Source organism: Arvicola amphibius, chromosome X, assembly GCF_903992535.2.
Source record: "Arvicola amphibius chromosome X, mArvAmp1.2, whole genome shotgun sequence".
Lineage (NCBI taxonomy): Eukaryota > Metazoa > Chordata > Mammalia > Rodentia > Cricetidae > Arvicola > Arvicola amphibius.
The window spans coordinates 115998838-116018266 of NC_052065.1; the positions used below are offsets into that span (position 1 = coordinate 115998838).

At 38.0% G+C, this 19429-nt stretch overlaps 1 protein-coding gene across 1 annotated transcript; it reads right to left on the reverse strand.

The window, feature by feature from the left end:
- Positions 1–16233: 16233 nt before the first annotated feature.
- LOC119804527 (olfactory receptor 11L1-like) lies at positions 16234–17139 on the reverse strand. The gene has a single exon (XM_038315919.1). The coding sequence runs from the start codon at positions 17137–17139 to the stop codon at positions 16234–16236; it is 906 nt and encodes a 301-aa protein (XP_038171847.1).
- Between the last annotated feature and the right edge of the window lie 2290 nt (positions 17140–19429).

The window sequence follows — 19429 nt, forward strand, 5'->3', positions numbered from 1 at the left end:
TAATGACAGATACATTATTGAAAATAGAAATTCAGAAATAAACATGAACTTAGACAGCTATTCAATTTTTGACAAAGGTGCTAAAGCAATTCTACAAGGAAAGGAAAATATTTTTATTTTGTTTTGCTTGCTTTTTGATCTCTTTTTGCAGACAGCGCTAGAATAATTGCATACCCATGAAGATAAATAAGAATCTTAACCTTTTTGTGACAGTAAATATGAAAATTCCACGTATAAAAATAATAATTCTCAAACCCTTTATCATAAGGTATGCAAACTTAATTCAAGATGGATCATAGACATAAGCATAAAGGTTAAACCATGCAGTTTAAAGGAAAAAATGTATGAATACCTTTTATAAACCTGTAGGTGAAGGATTTGTGTATAAGGCACAGAAAACAGTAGCAATATCAAACTGATAAGATAAATTCCATCAAACGATAAATCACTTGTTCACTCTAGACATCACTCAAAAATCTTATAGTAAGAGAAGATATTTGTAAAATTAGTATCTGACAAGATTGCTACACAGAATATCAAGAAACTCATAGAGCTGCAATAATAAACCTCTAAAAGAATTTAAATGCATGGAAGTTATGCAGCCAACTCAGAAAGCAGTTTTCTTGCTTCCTATAAAATTGAACATAGAATTGACATATGAGTCATCTCTCTCACTCTTACATACAATACCTAAGTGAGTCAAAAATTTATAGGCACAGAAAAACTGTACATTAAGGGTAAAAAGTAGTCTTATTATTTCTCCTAATTGGAAGTAACCTAGAAATTTTCCAGTAGGCAAATGGATCCAGAGACTATGTGGAGTATTATTTGGTAATCAAAAGGGACATATGCTTGCTTTTGCAATAATGGAGAGGAGTATTAAATTCATTTTGCTTAAGTGAAAACAGGAAAATTCAAGGCAAAATATTGTGCCAGTTTATATATCTGAGATTCTGCAAAAGAAAAACTGGCATATAGAAGACAGATCTGTGGTTTCTAGGAATCTAGAGAAAAAGGAAATGATATCAAAGTGACTGTATAGTGGACATTTGCAGATGATGGAAATGTGTATGACACCATGCTATGAACACATGAATGTGCGTTTGTCAAAACCCAAAGTACAACATATCATGGAGAGCGTCTCACTGTATGAACACGAAACAATCTAGAATACCTACAGAACCTAGGATGGAATAAGGAGTATGGAAAGATATCTAACTTTTTATAAATACGATATAGCTTTATTCCATGAAGTAAAAAGGGAAGTAACTGACTTGATAATTGTGGTTATTTGCTGTGTCCTAAGAAAAACCGAATTGCAAACAAGCACTGTGTCGTAGATAAATCTCTCTCTTACAAGGGTACAGTTTAGCAATTCAGAAACTTCATTACATGTTTGCTGGAGTTGAAAAATAGGAGTAGATTAAAAGTAGTAAAAGCAAGCTTTCTCTACCAGAGAAATAATTAACAAATAAGACAGGAGAATATATGAGTTTTATATTGCTGCCATAATAAATTACCATAAACTAAGTGCCTTAAAAATAACACAAATTTATTCTCATATATCTCTGTAGATAAAAATTGCAGTATAATCTTGAGGGGGCAAAACAGAAAGTGTTAGCATACTGCTTCCTTCCTACTTTTCTTACTTGCTTCTAGAAGCCACATGTGTTCTTTGGCTTATGGTGCCCTTTCTCCAGGAAAGTCAGTAAGGGTTTATCTCTCTCGGTGTGCCCTGAAGAGTCCTGTCCACCTTCCACTCTCTTTGTGTACGCCAGATCTTTATGGGTGCTGTGAAGCAATGAGCATCCTCAGGAAACCCAGGATAGCCTCTGTGCCTTACAACCATTGCACTGCAACTGTAATTCCCTTTTGCAGTGTAATGGGACATCATTGCTTTCTGGGACCAGGATGCGAGCATCTTTTGGAGGCTAGTTTTCTGTCTCCTACAGGAAGAATGATAAAATAACCCTTTTTTATTCTGGATTTGCATTAGAGGTATCAATGTAAATCCATTTGTTTTGATACATATCCAGATCAATTAAACATAAAATACGGTTTTTATATATTACTTTCCTGGTGCTACCTACCAAGAAGATCTAGAAACAGTAACACCTGTCAGCGCCCAAAACACCCAGGTTTGTTTATACCTTGGTTTCTGTCTTAGTTACTATTCTATTGTTGTGAAGAGATAGTGTGACCAAGGCAACTGATAGAAGAAAGTATTTAACTGGAACTCTCTTATAGCTCCAGGGGGTGAATTGATGATTGTCACAGTGGGTAGTATAGCAGCAGGCAGAAAGGGGTGATCTGCAGAGAGAGAGACTGAGCCTGGCATGGGCTTTTTGAAACCTCAAAACCTACATCCCCCCACCCCCGGTAACATAACTACAACAAGGTCACACTTCCTAATCTTTCTCAAGCAGTTCTCCTAAGTAGAGACCAAGCATCGAAACAGATCAGCCTTTGGGGAATATTTTCATCCAAACCACCACAATTTCTAAATAGTACTTTTCATTAAAAACAGTTCAAGAGCCCCTAAACAATGGATGATTCTAAGAATCAGGGACTGTGGTAGTTTGAATGTAATTGGCCCCCCAAATCTCACAGGGAGTAAAACTATTAGGAGATGTGGCTTTGCTGGAATGGGTTTGGCATTGCTGGAGAAAGTGTGCCTCTGTGAGGACAAATCTTGACGTTTCCTATGCTCAGGATAACACCCAGTCTTTCAGTTGGCTTCCTGTTGCCAGCAAGATGTAAAACTCTTAGCTCTAGCACCCCATCTGCCTGCATTCTCCCATTCTCCCCATCATGATGATAATGGAACGAACCTCTGAAAGTGTAAACTTGTATTGTTTTACTTTATGAAAATTGCTGTGGTCATGGCGTTTCTTTACAGCAATAGGAACCCTAAGTAAGAAGTGATGAACAGCAATGCTGGAGTGTAAGCCTAATAAACACTTTCCTCCCCGACTTGCTTTTTGGTCATGGTGATTTGTCGCAGCAACAGAAACCCGAACTAGATAGGAAAACCATAGAAGACAAACTTGGATAATGTTATATTGGTAGGAACTGCTTTGAAAGGCAACCGTAAGTAAGAAGGCCATGTAAAAATGATACAAGGCCAAATATGTGGGAGTCCATAATCGCTGGACAAGGCAGAACACCTAACTATATAATTATGGTGGTGTACCACTAGCTGAAGAATCCACACTTCCATGGGTAATTTGATAAATAAATGGAAAATGGAGAGTAAATCTTTTTCATAGAATAATTTCAATTTATAAAAGTAGAAAACAATGAGACTAAAGGAAAACCAATTGGGCAGTATTTTTTGTAGGCAAGATCCACTGAATAATACTGAAATTAACAGATCAAACTTTAATGAACATGATATATTTCTAGTTACCCCAACTATTAAGTATGTGGTTATCTTATATGTTCACATATTTGTTACTCCTCCATATGCTACATTGGGTTTAGTTCCCTTTCCCTGAAGTGTGAGATAGACTTAGCTATTTGTTTCTACTGGAAAGAGTATAAATTCTAACCAAACGAGTATTGTGTAAGTACTGAGGATTTATGATACTGGGGAAGGCTAATTTCATTGTGAAAAATCGAAAAGGCGCTATTTTGGCCACGTGGCTAAAGTTAACATCACCACTGATAAATCACATGTTAGGTGCCTCTACTGAAAGGGCACTTTGCCCCATTTTATCCTTAACACATGGACCCACATTTGATTCTGACAAAACATTAGACAAAGCCAAAATGAGCAATAATCTACAATACCATTTCAAGAATGCCAAAATGTTGAGTCAAAAGTAAAGACTGAGGAACTATCACAAATTGAATGAATATAGAGACAAGGAAATAGAGTGTAGTATCCTAGATTTCATATTGATACAGAAAAAGGGCATCAATTGCTAAGCTTATGATAGAGTTCTATCAGTTTACAGTCAGTAACAATATGTTAACTTTTGATAAATGCGTGTATTATAGTTACACAATGTTCTAACATTATAGTAACTTTTTACAGTATTCTTATAACACTTTCTTAAACCTAAAATTCTTTCAAAATATTTAAAGAGGCTAAAGGTTTAAGCGGACAGTACAAGGGTAAATATAGAAAATACTAGAACACACGAAAAATACTCAATATCATTGGACATCATAGAAAAGTAAATTAAATCTACAAGGCAATGTCAACACCCACCCACCTGGACAGTGAAACTTAAGAAAATTGTCAACATCAAACGTGGGTAAGGAAATGGAGCATTCAGAATTTTCCTATGTTTGGGTGGGAGTGTAAAATAGTACTATGACTTTGGAAAATATCCCAGTAGTTTCTTCTAGAACTAAATTATTCTATGATTGAGCAATTAAACTCCTACATATTTAGTAAAAATAAATTAAAAAGCATATGTCCACATAAAATATGGTCGCAAATATACATTGAAGTTTAAATCACAACAGTAAGAACTGGAAGCATCCTTGGTATCTAACAATATAATAAAAACTTTGTATACTCATAAAACTGAATATCACAACAATTTGGAATCAACTACTTTTTAGTATGAAATGGCATGGATAAATGGAAAAACATTATTTTGAGTGCAAGAATCTCATGTAAAGTGCTTAAAATACCCAGAACAAAAAATATGTTGTGAGAAAGCATAGGAAAAAATTTGGCAAGGATTGACAGGGTTGGTAAATAACAGAATTCTGGGTTGCCAGTAATTTTCTGTATGCTGAAAGTTGTTTAATATATATGTGTGAATTTGTCATAATTTAATGAATGTGGACTTAAGACTTTTTAATATGGTTGTATGCAATCTTTTCATCAAAAGAAAATCTGTTAGCAATTATTCAACTCTAATTACTGATAGGGAGGCAGAGGGGTTGGGGAGCTGAGAGTATAGGGTTATGGTGGGATGAGTTACCAAATGAGTAGAGTAGGAGTGTAAAGAAACCACGTGGAGGCCCACTGTCTTATAACCCAAATAAAAAATACAAAAGAGGCATCAAAAACCTTTCCCCTGTATGACTGGATGACATTCGCCCTAGAAGCAGTTCCCAGTCCCAATGAACAACATGCCCAGTCCCAGGTCTGAAATACTGTCCCAGGAATTGGTCAGGGAGGCCTCCAAACCCTCCGAAATAGCACAGTTCCTTGCCAGTTCTCTTAGTGGTTCACCAGAATTAGAGGATAAGCCCATAGTTCAGAAAGCACTACTCACCTTGGTTTTCAGTTGTAGAGAACGCAGGCTAGAACTGACCTGAAAACTTTCCTGCTAGCTAACATTCAAACCACCGGAGGGTGCTAAGGGAGAAAAGGTATCACTGGTCTTACCCACCTGTGAACTCAGGAACTAAAAAGGTCAACCTATTGGGAAAAACATGCAACAGGAGATTGACTGCTTTTGGGACTCAAATCCGATGACTGGATTTGAGGCCCACATCCTGAGTGGTACTATAAAGCCAGCTAACAGCCCATGTCTGGAGAGGAAGTAGACTCAGGTGGCGAACTCATTACAGATGTTTAACTCAACTGACAGAGCATCAAACTACTCTGAAAATATTTAAGGTTATGTCCATGAACAAAAGCTGCTCCCAGGCTTAATCCAGGAAGGCTCTTCTTACAATGCAGAATCTCACGGCTGCCCAAGAAGTTAAGAATAGATGACACATTTGGACTCACTCATAAGCAAGACACACCACCACCTCTAAGGCTCAGGGAACATTGTTAAAGAAGGGGAAGAAAGTATGTAAGAGCCAGAATACAGGGAGAAGGACTACAAAATGCCGTCCTCCAGACTCAGTATAACCAATGCAATCACCTCCTCACAACTCTAGTTACCTGCACTGGGCCTACAAAAGACTGGCCCTGTCAAAAATTGGTCATGGAAGACTGTTGTGCTCATGGGAATTTATACTTTACCACTGAACTCTCTGCAACTCATAGAACTTGAGATAGAAGGAAAGATTGATTTTAGTGGTGTGCCCTATCTATCAGTCTCTAACAGATAGCTCTAGATCATATTACCTAGGCTGGCCTTTTGGTACTCCTGCTACATCATCTTGTGTGCTGAGACCCAGGAATCATTTGGATTCTATATTGATAAGGGCTTGTTTAAAATATTTTCATTTTTTTCCAGTAAGAATTGCAAAGATACAACTAAAAACTTGAAATAACAGACCTGTAACCTGATTCGAATTCAACAATGTCCATGAAACACCAAAGAAACAATAATGTTTTAAGCCATCACTTTTAACATGTATATGTTGGGGAGTTCAACATCAAAATAACTTTAAACCACAAAATTTTAAAACACATAATCCGTGACCTGTTTCTTAGTTGTATTACATAGACTTCGTGGCTCAATGACCAAAAAAGAAGGCATTAGAATGTGGCAGAAACTTTAGTGGTAATCATTGACACCTTATGAGACAATATTTGGTTATTACCAAGACACTTCTATGGGGAGTCCTGTTGATCTCTGTTGAAATAGAGACAGCTCCATGACCCAATATCTTATTGAGCAGAATTAGTAAGATATTCTAGGGAATATTATCTATTAACTGCATTTTGGGTTAGTGGAGAGTGAGTAAGAAACTAGTCTCATAGGAATGAACACTACTCAGGTAGAGCTAAGAATGGAAGATGAACACAGTCACCAAGACTTGTGACTGAAATTCTGACCTGGCGGCAGATATTCAGGAGGGGGAAGAACTTGAAGAGCCTGCAAGGGAAGAAAGGTTGTCCTTGGTTACTGTCACTGGCAGGATCTCAACATCCTATGTCATAGTCCCAAGAATACTACCACCGGAAACAACACAAAGAGAGGGATCTCCACATAATAGAGAGTCCCACATCCTAGAACGTCAAACTCATGATACTGATCAAATTAGTCATTGTATTTCTGAACATGAATTAGAGGGCCAATGCTCAAAAATGGGAATGTTGTCCAGTAGTAGATGTTTGAAAAGTTATAGACACAGTTAGATTATCACCATGCTTGGTTGGTGCTACCAACATTCAGAGCATGGGGACTAGTGACCCTCCTTGCTCTAAAATACACAGAACCATATTATGCAATGAGTATCTGTCCTATATACCACAAAGCTTTAGAGTCTTTTAGTAAGCTTTAATAATACAGATGAGAAAAAAAACATGTTGATATTTGAGTCTTGCCTTAATGTAACAGCAGCTTTTATACTACTGTCTTCCTGTATCTTTGACTTTTATGTTTTTCTTTGTTATGCGTAATGATTCCCAATCCTTTTATATAAACCTATTAATTTTAAGTTGGTGAAAACATGTATTTCATTATGCTGTCTGATGTGGTCGTGTCTTTGCATTCGTATATTGAAAGATGTATCATTTTATTGTAAATTACTTTCCTTTCATTCCTCGTTTATATTTCTGTTAGGTCACTGTATTGATTTTATTTAAATTATGTATGTAGGTAGGGCATATCATCTATGAACTTCATTTGAGGATATTGAAGGATTGATGTGTCACAAAATACTTGTTATTAAGAGTCAGTATTAAGCCTTGTAGGGATGAAAACTACTGTCAGAGACCTAAGAGTGAAAGATACGTCTAGAGAAAAAAACTATAAGTGATTGAAATTGTGACTCCTAATTAGTGTAGTAGGTGGAAGAAATCTGTGTGAGTGAGCCCCAGCACCTGAAAGCTTCCACCTGGAAGAATTCTTGCTACTGTGCGCCAGACCCTTCTCATCTGCAGAGAAACATGTCTTCATAGTGATCTTTTAAGACAGACTATCACATCTTCACTTTTCATATGAGGTCATCGGGCCCCAGAAAGAGCACAGTAGTTGTCATAGTTCTCTTAGTGGCAGACCTGGAAATGGAAGATCTATTTGGTTAGCAGCAAAGTTGTATGCCTTTTACTATCTACTTTCCCACAGTTTGCAAAATAATGGCGGAGAAGAAAAGTGATAGGCATTCTCAGCCTCTACAAGGAAATCATTTTGCAAGGGTCTGTGATTGAGGATCTTTGAGAATTTATTGAGTACCTCAATTTGGGCCATGAAACACTTTTTAAACCCATAGAACCCTCTCCCATTAAATGCATTAAATGAATTTTGAATACAAGTGAATACGGAATATGTATAGTAAGTACAATGTTAACAGAGAAAGAAGAGAAGATAGGGTACTTGAAAGAATAGCCAGGAGCTCCTCCCTCTTTCATGTGTGTGTAAGTGTGGGGCATGTGAGTGGTGTGTGTGTGTGTGTGTGTGTGTGTGTGTGACCACAATGTGTCCTATGTATATAAAAAAGAAACCACAACGAGGATTTATAGGATGCCCACTGTGTGCATGACAAAAAAATTCTATTAAGAAATAGAAGGCACAGCAAAATACTGGAATAAGGAGCCATCCTCTGGGAAGGTGCGTTGGGGGGGGGGGAATAAAAAGGCACCCTTACTACTTACAGGCCTCAGACCTTCAGGGAAAGAAAACTGGAACAAAATGTAGAAGGCATACTAGCAAATTGTTAGCCAGATGTGCTGCCCAAAGGCCGGGATGAAATCTTACTTAACTTACTTTTCAAGAGAAAAGAGTTAAGTGGAGAGGCCAAGGAGACCAAAAAATGTTTTGGGGCATGTTGTGGGCGTGAATACATCCAAAGAATCAACAGGAAATGAATAAAAGATTGTGGAGCTGCCTGCAGGGCTCCAGTGAAGCTAAGCTGCTGGGATTTATGCATTTGTTGATTATCCACTTTGTGCACTACCCATAGTAAATATTCAACCCAAGGCAGCTGCCTCTGCCTTTGTACCTTTCCCACTCCCGCCCCCCCCAGCCAATGTTCTGTCTCATTTATTCCTAAGTTGTGAGCAATCTGAGCAACAAATTATAAAGACAGTGCATACACACATAGGGTTTGCTGCTTTACGAAAAATTTACATCAAAATTAATCTGACACATATTTAATGAGATGCATAATTGTTATTGTGCTGGGTGGCAATTAGGCATAAATTGTAAACAGTTCACATAAATGCCTGTAATTAGAATTACTTCCAAACAGTTAAACCAAATTCTTAGTTTCTTTCCTGAGTTTGTCAGCCTTAGTGTATTCCTCATCTGCATCCACGTCAGCAGTGAATGAGCTGGCATTAATCACCACCTTCATCCTGCACTTGTTTGGTAAAGCACAAAACCGTGGGGGGTATCTTTGTCCAGCATCTACTTCTAACTTCCACTCAAAAAGCCCCTCTTCTGGACTGTTCTAATGCTGTCTTTTGTTAGCCTCTGGGGATACTCCCATCCTTTCAAGGTTTTCAGAAGGGTCAGAGGGTAGGTCCTTGGTAGTGGTGGTAGCATAGGGAGAGTAAATTGACTCTGAATATCAATATTCAGAACTCCATGGACTGGTGCTCCGGAAAATAAAGGAAAAAATGGCTGAAATAATTATCCACACTTCCTTCTACCCTTGATCCCATGAAATGACTAAGTCACTTCACAAATGTCCTCAAGGGGATAGAATATCACCAAAAAGGACAGTCCTGCTCCAATCCAAACCTCGACCCCCCTCCAAGTTTGTAGAGACAAGGATTGAAATGCCTATGAATTTCAATTCTGGGTTACTTGATTTTGCCATTAAAGATAGATAGTCTAAAACTTCCCAAGAAAGTCAAAATACTTACGGGAATACCTGTCAGTAGATGAGCTGTAAGTCTCAAAGCTAGACCTGTACATCACAGTCTGCAGCCAATGAAATCTTGCTATTTACCTTCTCTGAACCTCAATTTCCTCATCTGTAAAATGATAATAAAAAGCAAAGTCTGGTTTGCAGGACCATTGGTGAGGATTTCATGGAACCATGTATATAAAATATTACCACATTGCCTGGAACAGAGCAAAATTTCATTTACCGTTAGATGCATTTGTATTATAGTGGCTATTGTTGCTTTTAGCTGTAGCCTTGGCTTCCTCATTACTGTGCTTGCTCCTCCGTGTGTTTACTTCTGTAGGAAGTAGAACTACAGGAAATGAATGTATGAAATGCTAGTGGTAAAATCTGGAAAGCAAAGTCACAGATGACCTTAAATCAAACAGAACAGCACAGATGGCTCAGACCCTCATCTATATTCCATATTTGTTAGAGGAGGTTGGTGCTGACCTGGAACACACTGAAGCCTGGCATTTAGAGGAGACCAAAGCCAGACCAGATTAAAATGATCATTAGAAACATCCATTTTGTCTATGGCCATGCCACCCAGAATGTGCCTGATATTGGCTTAGCTCAGAAGCTAAGCAGGGTCAGGCGTAGCTACTACTTAGTATTTGAAAGGGGGAATGTTCAGTTAATCACCAAAAATGTATTCACTGAACCCTCCGTGTAAGACCCTGAGGGTGTAAGGAGAATAGGCAAGATATTTTAGAAACTGAAAGAGAATGTAAGTTAATATATGCACAAGGGAACCAATGAAGAATATCTTCCATACACTGGAAGCAGCAAAGATAAAAGATGCTCTCCTCTCTGTGTGAGAGGTTCAGGGAAGCTTTGCTTCAGAGAAGCAAGCATTGAATTAAGAGCATGAAATACTAAATCATATATTTAAAAAAAACATGCTGACAATCAAGAGGCCTTTTCTACAATGCAACTTTAATTTTGGAACTTGCTTTGTGCCTCTGAAATGCTATTGATTTCATGGCTCCTCTTTAGGTTACCTTTCCTCTACAAAAATCACCCTTACCAATTTAATATATTAGAATCAAAAACAGATTTATGTTCATGGATTCTGTGGATCAGAAATCTGGGCATGCCACAATGGAAATGGCTTATGTCTACCCCATGTCTGGGACTTCATTTAGGAAACTTCTATGACTAGGCAGGTCTTGACAACAAAGAAGAAGAATCATCTATCTGCACTCACGTATTTGACTGTGTTGGTATCTGTCAAGTAGTGCCCTGGCCATATACAATTAATGAAAGACACTGCATCCATTAGATTCCACTTCTCAATAGAAAGAATATCAAAGGATTTATGGATGTGAAATGGACCTTATAGATCTTGAATAGGAATCTCCCCAGAGACCATTAGCTAGAAGCAGGGACATGAGAGGACAAGAAAGGGTAATGGGGAAAAAATCTCTTATGGCCTCTCCATGTGGCCTCCATTCTGGGGACCTTGGGGTATTTAGACTTCTTATAAGGTATTTTAGTGCTCTGAAAAAAAGTTTGCAGCCAAGAAGGCCCAATAGACACCACTTTCTATGGCCCAAATGTGGAAGTCACTTTCTCTGTTCTCAAAGCTACTGCCTTACCAAGAATTTCATTTGTTGGTGCCTATGCCATGTTGTATTGTTCCAAATCATAATCATATTAGATTCAAAATAGAAAACATTAATTCTAACTGTTGATGGTAAGACAATTAATGAGTTTATGAATATTCTTTTGACTCTCCTAAGTTGCCCATCTAGCATATCAGAACCATTGATCTAACCATCCATTACTAAGTAGAGATTGAAAATTTCAAAACTATTTTTTTCTAATATATTTTGAGAACTTATTTTGGGACAGGCACAGAAGTTCCAAGAGATACACATGAAAAATATAGATATATAAATTATTTCATAATGATAATTTTGCTATGCGATTATTATAATGACATTAAAGTCAGCCCTGAGATGTGGGATATAATGGTATGCACAGGGAAGTCAATCTAGATGAACTATTCAGCAAATATACAGCTGGTGGTAAATTTAAGGAAGGAATGGAAAAAAAGAACTAACTGTATCCAGGTCCGGTAAAGAGTATTCTAAGCCAAAGGCAAACCGTATGCAAATGTTCTAAGGCATAGAAGAATTTTTAGATTCAAGAAATAGGAGTAAGGTCCCAATGTGGACAGAGCACACATACAGAAAAATAATGATACAAGATAAGGTCAGACTGGTAGATAGGGGACAAACATGTAACCATTGAATAGGTCCCTTGCCCCTTAGCCTCTCTTCTCTAATTAAGCACTACCCTTATTTCCTTTAACACTACTTGCTGTCAGAAGGGTGATTATTTTTTTCCATGGAAGAAAAATAATAAAGATAGGAGGAAGCGTGCTTTCTGCAGAAATAGTAAAGTGGAGTCAATATGATGACAACATTGGAGCAGCTATTAGATGCTAGATGTTAGGTATCAGGGTCCAAAGTTTCTGCAACGGCTTTACATAAATGAATATGTAAAATAAATTGGTTCAGAACATTTTTTTGCCAGCAATGATAGTGAACTAAGACCGCAGCAAAACAGACACCTCAGAAACTTGTCTCCCATTTTTCTAGCATCTGCTTTTTAAATGACTTCGCAGTGATTTAGATAACTTCCTGACCCATAATATTTTACTACAGCAAGAGAGGGCCCAATGACATGGTACTGACAATTATTTTTAAAATAATAATTAGCATATGTCAGGTACCTGTGCTCTTGGAAGCCTTGGAAGATAAGGTGATGCTAGTATTTTCATTTTCCATATGAGAGATTTGAAGGTCAAAGAGGCTAAGTTGCTTAGTTGTGTAAAACTACTGTAACAGGCCATCTTGTTTTATGATTATTTTTTATTAAATTATATAATTTTTACAAATTTTCACCTTCTCCCTCCTCCCATTTCCTTTTCCCTGCCCCCATTTCCCCTCCCCCTCCCTCTCCAGTCCAAGGAGCAGTCACGGTTCCCTGCCCTGTGGGAAGTCCAAGGTAGCCCCCCTCCATCCAGGTCTAGGAAGGTGAGCATCCAAACAGACTAGATTCCCACAAAGCCAGTACGTGCAGTAGAATCAAAACCCAGTGCCATTGTCCTTGAATTCTCAGTCAGCCCTCCATGTAAGCCACATTCAGAGAGTTCGGTTTGATCCCATGCTCCATCAGACCCAGTCCAGCTAGCCTTGGTGAGCTCCCATTAGATCAGACCCATTGTCTCAGTGCATGGATGCACCTTGCTCATGTTCTTGCTCCTTCTGTTCCTCATTTGGACCTTGGGAGCTCAGTCCAGTGCTCCAATGTGGGTCTCTGTCTCTATCTCCATCCATAGCCAGATGAAGATTCTATGGTGATATGCAAGATATTCATCAGTGTGGCTATAGTATAGGGCGAGTTCAGGCGCCCTCTCCTCAGCTGTTCAAGAAGCAAGCTCGGGACATCTCCTTGGACACCTGGGAACCCCTCTAGAGTCCAGTCTCTTGCCAATCCTCAAATGGCTCCCTTAATTAAGATATATACTTCCCTGCTCCCATATCCACTCTTCCTCCATCCCAACTGTCCCATTCCCCCAAGCTCTTCCCATCCTCCCCTTCTCACTTCTCTCTCCCCCTCTCCCCTTAACCCCATCCTACCCCTACCCCCAAGTTCTCAATTTTGCCTGGCAATCTTGTCTACTTTCAATAGCCAGAAGGATAACTACATGTTTTTCTTTGGGTTCACCTTCCTATCTAGCTTCTCTAGGATCATGAATTATAGGCTCAATATCCTTTATTTATGGCTAGAATCCACTAATGAGTGAGTACATACCATATTCATGTTTTTGACAGGCCATCTTTTTAAAGCATTGTTGAATACTATAATTATTCTAGATAGAAATTGTTGACTGAGGTTTCTGTCCTGCCTAGTTCCTGTAGTTGTTCAGTCTCAAAAAAATCACGCAATGGTCTACATTAGTTATAACCTGATTGGCCTATTAGCTCAGGCTTCTTATTAATTCTTACAACTTATATTAGCCCATTATTCTTGTTCATGTTAGCCATGTAGCTCAGCACCTTTTTCAGTGAGGCAGTCACATCTTGCTTGCTCTGTGTCTGGATCATGACTGCAGACTGCAGAATCCTCTTCCCAGAATTCTACTGTTCTCATTGCCCCACCTCTACTTCCTGCATAGTTGCCCTGCCTATACTTCCTGCCTGGCTACAGGCCAATCAGCATTTTATTAAACAAGTACAAGAAACAAATGTTTACAGGATAATACCATTGTCCCACAGCAAACACTAAACAGCTAGGTGCCTGAAAACATGCTATAGACAGCACTTCTAAAAGTGAACAGTTATATGTTTTCATTGTTGTCCAGATGCCTGGCTTCATATTGGCCAAACATGGCCTTTGTAAATGCATTTCTTTTTAGTCAAGACATTGCCTTCTTATCCTAATTAAGATTTGTTCCCCAATAATTTCCAGTAAGAGGTAAGCCCCTAAATTTACAGAGTACCAATTTGAACTTCAGGATACTATAGCAAGTAATGTGCCTCCCTAAGTACCTTGAATAAAGTGATATTCACAAAACAGCTTGCCTTTAATAGATCTCCTTACATGATCTCAATAGAGCCCTGGCTCAGGCATTAAGAAAGAAGAAATCCAATTAGCTGTAATTGTTGTACTGCATGGATGTGTTGCATTCTCATTGGCAGATGGGGGCTAATCTGTCATAGAAATGGTGACTTAACTTTTCTTACATGGACATATTCTTCTCCCATTTTCTTCACCATACTTCTTTTCCCCAAGTGAAGCATATAAGCTGCATATGTCTGAAACCTAGAATTCAGAGTTAAGAATAGAATTCTCAGGAATTGATGACCTCCTCAACAGAGAACAGTTCTATTTCCAGAAGGTGACAATGCTTGATTCTTCCTTGACGTGATTTTGCTGAGCAAATGTTAACTGGATGCTGGCTGAGCTTGATGTTCAGTAGGTGGATCAGTTAACAAAATGAAAAATTCACAAGAGACATTCACAAAAACACAGGTTTTATGACCAGAGTTCATGATTACATTGATATTTAACATTTTTGTCAGATAAAGCACTGTAGCCGAAGTCCAAATAGATAAGAGAGAAGGATCTTGCCCTTAAGAGACTCTGTAACTTGTCTTTCAAAGTGAAGTCTTCTTGTGTCTCAATAGGTTTCCATAGTAGTCTCTAAAATTGGGTTGGTCCACATATTTTCTTTTAATTTACCCTAAGTTATTAATCAGGGATACCAGTTATTTAACCAAGAGACCATAGATATCACCAAATCCATCCCCCCTTTTTATAGCTCTACGATTAAGTGTTTGTGTGGGAAAGTCCTTCTGTGTATGTGTTGCTTTTATTGGTTAATGAATAAAGAATCTGCTTGGGCCAAGATAGGGCAGAATAGAGCCAGGCAGGAAAACTAAACTGAACCCTGGAAGAAAGAAGGTGGAATCAAGGAGAAGCCATGTAGTCTAGGCTGGAGACGGATGCCCTGGAACCTTGCCGGTGAGGCACTGCCACGAGGTGATACACAGATTAACAGAAATGGGTTAATTTTAGATATAAGGCTAAGCCAGAAATACACTTAAGCTATTGGCCAAGCAGTGTTACAAATAATATAGTTTCTGTCTGATTATTTCAGGACTGAGAAGTTGGGATTGAATGAACAGAATTACTACAACAAAGTATAAATATTTTAAATTCATCTTTTGCTTTGGGTTTATTAGGGGTCAAAAAAAATCTCTGTAGTCCTAGATGTCCTGGAGCTCATTAACTAGACCAAGCTGATGTTGAACTCACAGAGATCCATCTACCTCTGCCTTCCAAGCCCTGGAATTAAAGGTGTGCACCTTTATAACCAGCATTAATTTATCTTTTTTGCACATATGATGCCATTAATATATAATATGTAATAACTAAATATATTACATATAATAGATTGTGGAGAGCTCTATACATAAGCATACAGAGCTCACTTTTTCTCAACTCTTGCTTATTTTTGGATATATTATAGTCATATGTCTGCATGTCTTTAATTCACAGAACCAATCACATTGCTTTAAGTCCTTTTGTGTGAATACTCCTGAAATAAATAACCAGAAATAATTATAATCCTTCGGCATTTTTATCTCTTTCACTTATATTGTTGCTTTGAAGAAAACGACTGGGATTCAATTACATTCCATTGTTTTCCTTCTTCTCTAATATAAGCCATGTTCTCTGAAGAAGAATAATCTATAGTTTTGTCTTTCGTTGTCCATGGAAATTGTCTTTGATGCTTCAGGGTTTTGAGTTTTCCTCAGTTAATATAAATTGAGTTTGATGCTGCGCAAGCTATGGGCTCAAATTAAAATTCATGTATCAAAACTGTCTAGAAGGATACTATTGACCTCTCCATTTGGTTAGTGCTTTCAGTATGCATCATGAATCAATACAATTTTCTAAATTTCTTTGACCAGGTATGTATGTATGTATGTATGTATGTATGTATGTATGTCATTGTACCAATTTTCTCAGAGCTACCTTCACATCCTTGTTCCTCAGGGTGTAAATGATAGGGTTGACAGCAGGTGTAAACACTGTGTACAGAAGAGAGAGCAACTTCAATACACCTTCATACTGAGGCATAGATGGGAAGCCATAAACAATGCCCAAAGTCCCATAATAGAGACTGACCACTGTCAGGTGGGATGAACAGGTAGAGAAAGCCCTCTGCTTCCCTGTGGTAGAAGGAATCCTTAGAATGGCACAAATGATGTGAATATAGGAAGCTATTGTCAGTAGGAAGGGAGCAAGGGCAAATAAAGAGGTACATATAAAAGAAATCATTTCGGCCACTTGAGTATTAGTGCAGGCCAGTTTCATGATGGGCTTCAGATCACAGAAGAAGTGGTCGATCTCATTGGCAGAACAAAATGTTAAACGAAAAATGAAGATCATGAACAGGATAGGAGCCAGAAATCCAGCCAACCAAGAGGCCACTGCTAGCTGGAAGCAACCCCAGAAGTCCATGATATTGGAGTAGTGAAGTGGGTTACATATGGCTATATATCTATCATAAGACATTACAGCAAGGAAGAAGCATTCTGTTGCCACCAGGGAAGCAAAGAAATAAAACTGACAAGCACAGGCAAGGAAGGAGATAGGCACATGAGCTGATAACAATGTCCTCAACATTATGGGCTCAATGGTTGTAGTGTAGCCAATCTCTAGGAAAGAGAAGTGACCAAGAAAGAAATACATGGGTGTGTGAAGAGAGCAATCAGCTGATACCACCGTGAGAATTACAAAGTTACCTATGAGAGTCATCACATAAATTGTCAGAAATATCCCAAAAAGAAGAAACTGAAGACCATGGAGATCCCCAAAACCCAAAAGGACAATTTCTGAAATTTGAGTCATATTTTCTTCTTCACTGATAGCCATGGTTTAGATCTAAATGGATAAAAAATTTGAGAAAGAACAATTGATCAAACACCATTTTAGAAAAAAAATCAAAGTGCTGAGAGATTTATTCATAGCAAGCCTAATTGGCTTCTCAAGGATACTGAAACCTAATGTGTTTGAGCTCAGTCTCCAAGGAGCCATTTGAAAAGTTAATCCATGGCTTAAACCGCCCTGTGGTATTTAGAATCTGACTATGACCCATAGATATTCACATTTCCAAACATTTAATTGGGAAACAGGCCAAAATGTCCAATCCTGGGAGATCTTTGTTTTTTCTTTTCTTCCGTCTTTCATTTTTTAAACTCCTGTGGGTGGTGTTATCTTAGTCATCAATAATCTTAGTCATCAATAACCTTAGTCATTTGTATATAAAATGAACATTTTTAAAAAAATAATTCCTGCTTTATAAATTCCACACCAATTAGTGTATGTATATTGTGTTTCATCATATCAAAGAACATCTAGACCTTAAAATCTGTTTTGATAACAAGTCAGCAAAATCAGTAGAGGAGGAATAGTGGAGCAAAATTTAGCTACTGTCAATAGGGAAGCAGTATAGAATAATAGAAAGAGATGCACTCAGACGCATATCACAAGTCTGCCACTTTTACTAGCTGTGTCCCCTGGGACAAATTACACTCCTTTTTGACCATCATTTTGTAATCTAGAAAATAGTATATTAATTTTATATATCACATTTTACATAACTACCAGTTCAATTTAGGCACCTGAGACATTCAACAAATATGTCTCTACTATAAGCCAAAATTGCTTAGAATTAAAATACTGAAGAAGTCTAGCAAATAAAGAATACTCTGCATTTTCAGGAATTAATATTCTGGTGACATGTAAAGACCCAAAATAAAGGAAGGGTTACACAGGAGAATTTTGAGCTACTCACTTTGAATGTAGAAACAAATACACAGTATAGGAAATACACTATATATTTGTGTGTGAGAAAAGGATATTTTGCCTTCTGTGGTCAAGAAAAGGCTAAAAAACATGAGATCTAGGAAATGGAAAGAAGGTAGTAAGACAGTAAGGCAAGCATTAGAAGTGAGGATAAAGGAGAACATTCTAAACCATGTGCTAGGCCTTGAGTCAGGAAAGAATGGCTTTTAGAAATCTAAACTAAACTAAGGAAATGAGAGAGGAGAGAAGAGAGGAGAAACGACGGACAGAAAGAGTGGGGGAGAAGAAGAGGAGGAAGAGGAAGGGAAGGAAGAGGGAGGGAGTATGGCAGATCATTTAGTTTCTTATACGTCCTCCTAAAAGGAATATATTTAAGTGCTGTACGAATCCATGGGAAGTTGTTAAGTAAGTAGGTTTTATCTCATGTGTAGCTTTAAACACTTGATGCTATGCAACCAATAAATTAGAATAAGAAATTCATAGAGTAACCAAATTTAAAAAACTATTCAGTGGACCATGTATGAGCCAATAGAGTACCTGATTGCCAAAAAGATAGGAAGCAGACAAATTTATGGGTTTTGGAAATAATAAGATTTAGTAACATTAAATGTGAGGAATACAGAACAGGTGAATGATCGGAAAGGATTTATGAATTTTTGGTTTAAATAACTGGTACCATTTACTGAGATGGTGAAATTTGTGTGGAAGCAAAGTTTCAGGGAAACATGCATGCACGTTGTATTAAGTCTGAGTTGTGTGTGAGAATTCTTTGTAAAGAGGAGCACACAGCCACTTTTGTATGTAACCCAGAAGTGAGGGCAAGGTTGGGATATAAACTTAGAAGTCCTCTGAATATGGGTAATAGTCAAGGAAATTGGACAGAAAGACCCAACCTCGAGAAGGACTATAAAGTACAGAAGAATACCTAACACTGAGCTTTAATTTTCTCTTTCATTTGGGTCAAGCAGAAAAGAAGGAAAACGAGAAGGCTAAAAAGGAGACGTCAGAAAGATGAGCTTGAAACCCAGGAAGAACTGAATGGGAAGAGTCACCCTACAGGACAATTATTATGCTTTAAATTGTAAGATTGTGAGGGTAACAGATTAGTCTCTCTCTTTTTTTTTTTTTTTTTTTTTTTTTTTTTTTTTTTTTTTTGGTTTTTCGAGACAGGGTTTCCCTGTAGTTTCTAGAGCCTGTCCTGGAACTAGCTCTTGTAGACCAGGCTGGCCTCGAACTCAGAGATCCGCCTGCCTCTGCCTCCCGAGTGCTGGGATTAAAGGCGTGCGCCACCACCGCCCGGCCAGATTAGTCTCTTAATCTGGTTACAGGGATA

Bases quoted from the DNA above. Each gene is read 5' to 3' on its own strand.
- LOC119804527 (XM_038315919.1), bottom strand. From the start codon at position 17,139: ATGACTCAAATTTCAGAAATTGTCCTTTTGGGTTTTGGGGATCTCCAT.